This window comes from Podarcis raffonei, chromosome 4 (assembly GCF_027172205.1).
Source record: "Podarcis raffonei isolate rPodRaf1 chromosome 4, rPodRaf1.pri, whole genome shotgun sequence".
In the NCBI taxonomy this organism is placed as follows: domain Eukaryota; kingdom Metazoa; phylum Chordata; class Lepidosauria; order Squamata; family Lacertidae; genus Podarcis; species Podarcis raffonei.
This window is the reverse complement of record NC_070605.1, coordinates 38,745,408-38,756,057: the sequence shown is the minus strand read 5'-3', so window position 1 is coordinate 38,756,057 and position 10,650 is coordinate 38,745,408. Positions and strand designations below refer to the sequence as shown.

General features: G+C 42.0%; 1 protein-coding gene across 1 annotated transcript; it reads right to left on the bottom strand.

Moving 5' to 3' along the window:
• Window positions 1-387: 387 nt before the first annotated feature.
• LOC128412839 (T-cell receptor-associated transmembrane adapter 1) lies at window positions 388-10,446 on the bottom strand. The gene is made up of 6 exons (XM_053386285.1): window positions 9,319-10,446; window positions 5,674-5,790; window positions 3,219-3,255; window positions 2,678-2,751; window positions 2,172-2,230; window positions 388-886 (listed from the first exon to the last, which is right to left on the bottom strand). Exons 1-6 carry the CDS (start codon window positions 9,338-9,340, stop codon window positions 623-625), a joined length of 573 nt encoding a protein of 190 aa, XP_053242260.1. The 5' UTR covers window positions 9,341-10,446; the 3' UTR covers window positions 388-622.
• Between the last annotated feature and the right edge of the window lie 204 nt (window positions 10,447-10,650).

Below are 10,650 nucleotides of genomic sequence, written 5' to 3'. Positions count from 1 at the left end.
CCCATAAACGTGTATGAGGGGAGAAAATGAATTTCCTGTGTGAATCAGGCTTATCTACATAAGCATCCTGTCAGACGGAGTTTCAGTTCAGTCAAGTCTCCCATTAAGAAGTTGATGTGATCTAGCAGTCCGACAGTTTTCCGGGTCATGTGGCCAGCATGACTAAACCACTTCTGGCACATGGAGGACTGACAAGTGCCAGAGTGTATGGAAACGCCGTTTACCTTCCCTTCGCAGTGGTACCTATTTATCTGCTTGCACCAGTGTGCTTTCGAACTGCTTGGTTGGCAAGAGGTGGGACAGAGCAACGGGAGCTCAACCCATCGCGGGGATTCAAACTGCCGACCTTCTGATCAGCAATCCTAAGAGGCTCAGTGGTTTAGACCATAGCGCCACCCCGTCCCCCCGTATATACACACACACACAGAGTATATTATTTCTCAGTTGACCATCTACTTGGCAATGGACCCTGCTAGGCCAAGGTCAGATAAATGTAGAGATATTACTGAACAAACATCCTTCCTATTCAGCTAATTTTTAAGCTACCCGGTATCAACCCACTTGTTCAGTTGTTTTCCAAGTATTTTATCAGCTACATTAACTTGGCTGCGCCAAATTCCTACTAAAAATTGGCATCATTCATAGTGTGAATTAACCCAAATAGTCTGTGAGGATCCTCATGAGTTGGATCCTCAGACAGTTTATTCTCAGCGTTCAGTTGTTCACTGTTGAGGTAAATGCAGGAGTCTGAGGGCAAGTTGCTGCTTCTGGTGAGTTGGTCTTCATCCACTTCCAAGGTAGGATATTTCTTTTTTCGAGGGTTTTTATGTTTCCTCCTGACACTGTGATCCAAGGAAGCATAGCACATCTGACGCTCGGCTGTCTGCTACAAGAAGGCAAAGAATAAGTAATTCATATTAGTCATGGAGTTGTAGTTATTTTTAAAAGAACCTATAAGGCTGCAGTATATGGGGTTTATTACATTAGTTTAACAGATAATAAGGCCAACGCTTCTGTCCCCTTTTCTAACTTTCACACTGAACACACCTGTTCTGTGACCAACATGTTGTCATTCACACTTGTCATTCCTCCATACCATTCCTTTCCCTCTGCTTTCTGCCATTCTTCTAGGCTTTACCTAGAATGGATTTCTGTGCCGAAACACTGGCACACTTTCTCGTCAGGCAAAAGGGGGGAAAGGTACGCACCTTGCAATGGGCAGGTAGCACAGTGCATGCCAGTATGCCACCTCACGGCTCATCACATGAGTGGCTGTGGCATGAACATGTGAAAAAGGCTGGGAAATCACCGCACAAAACCCCCAGGTTAAGGGGGCTGCAAATGGATTTCTCCAGAATCACCTAAAGCAGAAACGAGCGGTAAACTTGCTCTATACTCCCTTAGTTTCTCAGAAGTGGCTCGTGTGAAAGCTCAAATATAATGCGCAAAATAAGGAGTGAGGGAAATGTAAAGAAAACAGAATAAACTAGTGTGAATGGAGCCATTGTTTATTTGTCTTAGTCTTTGGTTTGCAACAGTTTAAAAAAAACAACCCACTTTTTATAGTGCCATGCACACTGATGGTGCTTAATAACTGTTTATAAAGACTTTAAGTGTAAACGCAATACAGTGGTACCTGAAGCACCACTTTATCTAATGGGGCCTCCCGCTGCTGCCGCACCGCTGGAGCACGATTTCTGTTCTCATCCTGAAGCAAAGTTCTTAACCTGAGGTACTATTTCTGGGTTAGCGGAGTCTGTAACCTGAAGCGTATGTAACCTGAAGGGTATGTAACCCGAGGTACCACCATAACTGTGGAGTATAAGGAGAAAATGTATTGGAGCTATTCAGTGAACTTTTGCAGAAGCACTAGCAGAAGATGACTTGAAGTGCAGCACCTTAAGACATCTGGATTAGGTACAAATAGTGGGCCTTAGAAAGGTTGTGGAAAGAGCTTTGTGCAAACGTAAAGACTGGTTTGTGGGGAGAGGAAGGGACTTTTATTAAATAACATTCTTCCTGGAGGTCAGAAGAGGCCTTCTGCTAGTAGAAGGGCACCAAGCTGACAACTGAAGAGTATCAGAACATACGATTCTGGCATTTACATTCATACAAACAGCTCTGATGCAAAATGTCAACCTTCTCTCGAAAGCAAGTCTCCATAGTAATACCTGTGCTTCATTGGCAGATGTGTGAGGGTGGGCATTCATTTGTTCATAGCAGCTTTCATCTGGAGATTGTATGAAACAGAACATTTTTTAAAAAGAGTTGAGTAATGCTACCAATGAATTAAATATCTTGGGCTGAGTTGTACAAGTTAATTAGAATCTGCAATATGGCCGTTTTAAACATGTCATAAAATATGAAAATACATTTAGAATATTCCCTGGGCTGTTAAAATCATATGATAGACATACATCCAGTTATCAGCATTTAATTTCAGGGGGGTGGAGCTTTTAAAATCTTCAAATCTAAATGTATCTGTATATATTGTATACGACTGCACCTTTGAACATTGTACCCAGCTACGTTGTATTCAGCTGTGCTAAACGTACTGCAATAGTCTGTTCCTTTTCAATAAAAATAAAAAAATATTCAAATCTTTGCTTACTCTCACAATAAACGCTTTGACATATTATCCTAAGTGCAGGAGGCAGACATCTTAAGCGCAACTTACTTAGTATGTCTTGATGGTGATGATGATTCAGGTTGTCATAAACAGGGCATTCTTCAGTATAGAACTCACCAGAGCTGCAAAATAAATTATAGCTATATTGTATGCCACGATGCAAGAGAGTCTGGTTGTGCTACAGCTGATAGAGTTCTGTTTGGCAATCACGAGGAGGTGATGGCCTTTTTGGTGGTGGTGCCCAATCTATGGAACCACTCCCCGCCCCCCACTAAATTGGACAAGCACCAACATTAAGGTCCTTTTGTCACATTAAAAAATCCATGCTTTAACGCTTTTGCTAATGCTTCATTTTCAGTAGGTTGGCTATTGATGTGAACCCTGGACAAGGTTTCAGCTGCATTTTATATGTGACAGTTTTAATGCCAATCTTGCATTTTTAAAGTTGTTCACAGTCATGTGAATGATGTGAAAAGCCGTACAGAAATGTCTTAAATAAATATTTGTATTTATATGTAATCAAGATAACTTTCCATACCAGCCCAATCACTTTTTACCCATAAAAAAGGAAAGTAAACATTTGCCATACCTTGGGTCGTATTGCTGGTAGTCTTCATATATTTTATCTGGAAAATATTTTGAGCAAATTAGGAAATCATTTCACACCTTCATTTAACTCATCTTCTATAAAGCTGTTTTGTTATTTTAAATCTTTTCTGACTTACACCTTTCCAGTCAGTAATTAGGCGCAGCAGCCTAAATTTAACAGCTCAGGTTTAGATGTTATCCCCTTAATAAGTTCAGTTAATCCATATTTTTGTACATTTTCTTGTGTCTAAGCAACTCTGCAGTAAAAGTGTGCAAGAGAAAAGCTTTCTTAAAACCTTTAAGATCCCAAATTAAGTGATCAAAATGTATAGTAAAACCAGAACTGAGGATATTTAGTATGTGCAAAGTAATTTAATAAAAATTAACCCAATCGTCCTTGGTTGAACTCCCCCACAGGCGACCAGCTAGACTCCACCATCCCTCTTATTTGAATGCGTACAAAAATAAAATAGTTCCTACAATTTACAAAGGACATTTTTCCAGCCTGTCTTGCCTGCAGAATTTTCTCATTTACAGTGGCAGGAGCGCAGCTCTTTGTGATCATGTCCAGATTAATTTCAGACTAATTCCAGACTTCTACTTCCACACAGGAAGCAGACTTAGGTAAAAAAGGGTAAAGGACTCCTGGACGGTTAAGTGCAGTCAAAGGCTCATCTGGCTTTCAGGCCGAGGGAGCCAGCGTTTGTACAAAGACAGCTTTCTGGGTCATGTGGCCAGCATGACTAAACCGCTTCTGGCGCAATGGGAAACTGACGGAAACCAGAGCACACAGAAACGCCATTTACTTTCCAGCCACAGCAGTACCTATTTACCGTATTTTTCACTCTATTAAATGCACCGGACGATAGGATGCACCTAGTTTTTAGAGGGGGAATGCAAGAAAAAAGTATTCTTTAAAGGGAGCGCTGAGCAGAGCCTGTATGCATCCCAGGCTCCGCTCAGCACTCCCTTTCACTAGCTGCGTGGAGCGTGTGTGCGGGGCTTGCAGGCTTTTCCCTGGCTCTTGGGGGCTTTGGGGGGATAGCCGCACGAAGCCTTCGCAGGGCAGCGGGATGAAGGCTCCCCGCTCCCCTGCGGAGGCTTCGCACGGCTAAGTCAGAAGCTAGAACAGCTAGGGTGAGCACTGCGCAGCGCTCCCTCTAGCTGTTCTGGCTTTTGGATAGCCCGCTCCCCTGCGGAGGCTTTGCGCAGCTAAGCCAGAAGCTAGAACAGCCAGTGGGATCGCAGCGCAGCTCACCCCGTTGCGGGGATTCGAACCGACAACCTTCCAATTGGTAAGCCCAAGAGGCTCAGTGGTTTAGACCACAGCGCCACCCGCTCCCCTTCCACACAGGAAGCAGAGAATATGTGTCCCTAAAGCCCAGTATAGTCTTCACAGTCGGCTATGATTGGCAACAACAAAGTCTCACACACCCAATATCACAGAGTGACTTAAAACACAGCAAAGTCATAGAATTGTAGAGTTGGAAGGGACCAAGGGGATCATCTAGTCCAACCCCCCTGAAGATTAAATTTGTGACCTTCTGCATACAAAGCATGTGCATACAAAGCCCAGAGCTCTCAATACTCACATTATTGAAAACTTACTATGGCATTTTTAACGTGTATTATTTTTGTATATGAATTACAAACTGATCAATCTAAACACAGATGACATTTACTTAAGAAAAAATAGCATTTAACTTTGCTCAAATCTAGCCTAATTCCTTGGCACTGAAAGGAAATGCTGAATAAATATTTGTGATTTTATGTAACACTGGTACTCTGCCCATTATTATATTGGATAACTGAAGCTTTGGTCGCATTAGGGAGGGAACCATTTTACAGAGTTCTAGTAACTACTTTATTTATTTTACGAGATTTATATACGCTTGATTGTTGTAAAGCCTCAAAGTGAGATATAAAAAGAATAATACAATTGGGGGGGAACAGTTAAAACCAACTAAAAATATTTAAAACATAATTAAAATGAATAATAAGCTATAAACCAGATTAGACACATTTCAGCATTCTGCATGTCTAGCTATATTTTTCCTGAACAAAAAATGGTTTTTAGCAGGCACCAAAAAGAGTGCAGAGAAGGCACCTGCCGGATATCAATAGGCAGGAAGTTCGAAAGTGTGAGTGTTGCCACACCAACAGAACAACTTCTTGCAAATGTGGAACAAGCATCATAAAGTGGTTGAGAGGATATATTTGGGGGTCAGGCGATCTCACAAGTAAACTGGTCCCAAGCTGCTAAGGAAATTATATACTACTAATAACACTTTGAACTAGGCTTGGTTGCAGATCAGCAAACCAACACAGGTCTCTGAGCAAAGGGATTATATGCTGTCAGGATACCATTCCCGTTAGCAATCATACGACAGCATTTTGCACTGACTTCTGGATGAAGTACAAGGATCTCATAAGCCAAAAAATCTACTGCCTCTTACTTTTCCTTTTCTTTTCCTTCAAGTAGTACGATACATTCTTCGCCAAGGAAATAATCATAATTGTCGTTACAAAACCAAGAGGTACCCAGCAAGGGATACATTGAAAACAGTCCATTTCTATAATAAAAAAAATATTTACACATATTAAAAATAAAACAACCTTTACATACACACACACACACTTCATAATTATTGTGACTTTCTATATCTGATCAGATTGTTACAATTAACGTTTGATGTTTTATTATGTTTTTATATGTGTTGGAGGCCACTCAGAGTGGCTTGGGCAACCAGGAGGAGGATTGAAAATAAACACCCCTCTCCCCGCCCCATTGATGTGGTCTGTCCATCTATGTCCCCCACCCCATTCTGGTCTTTGTACCTATAATTGTGGGGTGTGCTATAAACTTTATAACCTCTTACCACTGGAAATCCTGTTCAACAGCACATTCAGTTGCCATACCCACCCTGGCTTCTGAGGTTTTTACAGGCCCTGACCACACCCTTTCATGTTTATTTTCATGAGCATTAAAGGCTAGAAACGTGCTCTATTTTTAGAAGAAAAAAAGATGGTGTGGATAGGCCATGGCTCATTATGCACTCGAGTCAAGACCAACTTTGGTCTTTGTGCAATGCAGCTACAGAATAGTGGAATGCACAGAGCCCTCTGGTTCTCTTTTCAAGGTACTTCCCTTGGGGAAAGAACAACAAATGTTTGCTGCACAAACAACGTATGTAATTGTCTCACTTGCAGGACACAGGAGGAAGGAGTTGGTCCATCTATCTCAGCACTGTCTACCCTGGATGGCAGTGGTGCGTCCATCTTTCCTAGGCTACCTGGAGATGTCAAGGCTTGAACCTGCGGCTTTCTGCATGCAAAGCATCAGTTAGACCACTGAGCTACAGGCAAAGGGCTGGGGGTAGGATCTCTAGCAGAAAAACGGCACAGGCTGAAACGGTTGGAGAGGAACTCCTCTCCCCTGCGCAGTGCACAGGTCTTAAGTCTTCCACTTTCGTTTCCAGTCTCTCTTGCCCCCATTTTGTACAACAAATCCAGGAACAAAATGAAAGAAAAGAGGAGCCATTTTCAGACCAAGCTTCCCTTGAACGTCTATGTTTTCAGACGCATGCTGTTTAGCAGGGCCAATTGGTGCCCATTAGAGCTGGCAGGGCTGCTACAAAGTCATGGGGTGTGGCCAATGAAGACTCTGAGGTAGGGCCATTTGTTCTGATTTTCTCTCCACTTTCCTCCCTTGCACAGACAGTGTGGATACTTGCAGATCTACAAATACTCAGCACCTAACTAAATTGAAAATTGTCTGTCGTTGGTACAGAAGGGGCTCACACTGACATGGTTGTTTCTCTGCTGGGAAGCAAGGTGTGCAGCCTCCACCTGTTCTGGTTCTCTCCCTTTGCAAAGAAGCAGCAGATACTTAAACACTGCACTTTTATCAGTATTTAGCACTTAAGTGTCTTAAATTGGTTCAGAAGGGCTCCCTGAGGTCTCAGTTGTAAGCTCCACTGAATTCCATAGGGATTGCTCCCTGAGAAGTATGTGCAGTACAGAACTGCAACCTGAATTAATTAGTATCTCTGCCTGTTCTTGTTTGGTGTCAATTTCCAAGTGGGCAGCTATGTTAACCTGTTGCAGCAGGAATAGCAAATATTTTTTGTGGCACCTTAAAGTTTAATGAATTGGTTATGACATACGGTTTTGTGGAACAGAGTCCACATCATGTGATGCATGAAGAGTTAACCTAAGCTGGCAGGCACATATAGGTTATGTAAGCAGTGAGGTCAAAGGGAAATAAAATGCAAAATATACAGCAATTTTGTGAGGATGCCATAGGGCTTGAATAGGCCTGAAGAGATATTTAGGCCAGCATGTTATGGAAGCTGTAATTAACAAGATGTCTATTATATCTGACATAATGCTGTTGATCCTGTAGAACAAGTGCAGATCAGGTGTTAATATACAAAGCCCACAACAACTTGTGCCCAGGAAAACTTGAGGGCCTATTGAGTGAGCCCTTTTAATCCAGCTTGATTGCTGAGAACATCTGGAGGAAGGTTTGTTATTTGTTCCCCATGTAGTAGCCTAGCTGGCTTCAACAAGAAGTCAGGTATTTAGTTTGTGTATACACTGCCCAGTTTAAAATGCAGCTAGGCTATTCTTTTTCTGTTTGGAACAAAACTGGTTTGGTGCTTTTTTTCCAAAGAAGAACTTGCTGGAACTCAGTTCCGGCACCTATCAGGTGGGTACCGTGGCCAGTATAAGAGAAACAAGGGAGCCATTCATTGTGAGTTCCGGCACTTATTTTTCTAGGACAATAGCACTGAGGAAAACCATCCAAATGCAGTATTTCATAAGAAACCACAGGATAGATATGGCTTCTGTGTGAACAACTGCCTCCAAGACGAACAGTGGGAGCACATTGGATGCAGAAGAAACAGGAGTGTTTCCAGTAGTTTCCACTGGCATCTTTCAAGCAGCTCATGAAAACTTTTCTATGCCTCTACAGCTGGAAGTCAATGGCGCCCACCTGAAAGGTGCTGGAACTAAGTTCTGGCTGAAAAAAAGCCTTGTAGAACCTAATAAAATTAAAACGAATGTGAGCAACTCAAGCTAAATACACTGCTACGTTCAGTATATTGCGTCAGAAACAGGTAGCATGCGAACTTTAGGATTAAGCCTGCTTACTGACTTAAAACAGAGAGGTCATATTTTTCTCAGTTCAGATTGAAGTTGGATCAGTAGGAAACACATCAAACAGTATTTCATAAGATACGGATTGTGGCGTAATGTTGTGTGTACGTGATGTCCCAAACCAGCAGTGGCAGCACACTGGATGCAGTATATATGGAAGTGTGGACATAGCTAACAGTCTTTTAGGCACCTGCTTAAGAAAAAGGCTAGGAGATCCAAGCGTCCAGGGACCATAGTCCTTTGAATGAAAAGACTATAGTTTATTTTCTACTCACTACATACCAGGCAAATGAAAGTAGAATCTGCTTAATACAGCACCTATAATTTTACCTTTACCTAAAAACAAAGAAAACATTTTCTCCAACCCCTCAGCAGTATAAATAAGTTCCTGTAGCAGTGACCCTTACCAAAAGCAAATCCATTAAGGTAGCAATTCTACTGAGAAACTCTGTGGGACTTCCTTCTGTGAGTAAACACGCATACAGTAGTTTCTTCCTGCAAGTTACTGAACAATATAAAATTGGTGTAAACAAAGTAATCACCTTGATGACCTTTCAGGATAGGCTTGAACATCTTAAAAAGGGTCTGAATTTCTTGAAAGGTATCTTTAAACAGCAGTTAATCAGAACACAGTTAATTGGGTTTTTAATATTCAAGCTGTGTGGCTTCAGAGGGTAAAAGGCACAGGATAAAAAGCAGCGGTCCCTTAGATCAGGTAGCAATTATAAAGCACAAACATAAATTGTACCTACCAATATTAATGGAATTGTTCCTCCACCTAATCTGAGATTATCTAAGGTTTATGAAGATGACAATAATAACTAGTCATCATAATAATTAATGCAAGTGTTGAACCATAAGATTTGTAACCTTCTGCAAAAATAATTAGCCTAAATTAGCATGCCCCAAATTACCAGTAATGAGGAAAAGGTACATACCTTTCAATTTCCTGCCGTTCATAAATTCAGCACTTTCACCCAAATAGGAAACAAAAAAGGTTTCAGAGTTGAGATAACTTTGCAGATTATGTGGGATGCGTTTACTTGGCCCAATTTTGAGTCAATATGGGAACCTGAAGCGCAAGTTTAAATCTTTGTAGATGCAAACAGGAAACAGAGTAGACACCAAGGCTTCTTCTCTAACAACCACGGGACGTGGGCTACGATTCCCCTCTCTTCATTGTTTTCTTAAGAAAAGATAAGATGTGTTCAAGTGATGCATTTGAAGTGTGACAGTGAGAGCCCTCCACCTCCAATCAAAGCACTCTTGAGTGGAGCCTCTGATGAAGGATTCACATAGAACATGCATTGCATTGTGGGGATTCACATTTTTCTGTCATTAAGACAACAATAACACTCATTTAGTGCAGCCTCTCCTAATTTCTGAATCCAATTTCAAATTGTGGATCTTGACAAGCCACGAGGCAGAAATACAGTAAGAGGCTTTTCACGTCTGACTGCTCTCATTTCCCACCACCGCGGCGGCATCATGATGAATGAGTAGAAGGGGGAATGGAAATCGCTCCATATAGCGCAGGAGATAGGCAGGGGGTGGGCATGTTATGCATACACTGCACATGAGACACCCTCTACTCCCTTCCCTGCTTTTGCTGAACAGGTTGGATCAACAAGTGTTTCTTTTCTCCCCCCCCCCCTTTCTTCACTGCCAACAAATGGTTAACAAACGGCAGCCTCTGATTAGCCGTGGTTCCAGGAGGGAAGAGTTTAAAAGGAAAGGATTTGAAAAGAGACAGTTAGTTGTGGGAGTTGAGAGGGTTGGAATTATGGAGGTTGGAGAGGTTGGGAGATAGGTAGGGAGACAGGTTGAGGTATAAAGAGTGAATGGGAGAAAGAGCTGGTTCTGGGAGGGAAACAGCTTCCGCTCTAAGCATATTGTGAAGGACAGAATGTGGTGTCCTGTAGGAGGAATAGACTGGAATTTTACTGGGAGGCAGAGGTTGAGCCAGGAGAAGTAGGAGCTGGAAAGGAACAGCCTACTTGGGACTCTAGTCTGGAGGGGAGAGATTCTTCTAAGGAAAAGAATAAACTCCCAGACTCAGTGAAGGGAGGGGGAGCCCTTTGATCTGAGGACAAATTCAAGAGAAATCATACTGTATTCCTGAAGCAACCTAAGTTGAATCCCTTTGAGTGATTTACTATCTTGCCTTAAATGAATCTTTATTGTTTATTTAAAGAAAACCAGTCTGAGACTCCAACTTACTAGTTACCCCCTCACAAAGATCCCACGCAGGATTCTCTGGGCTAAAATTT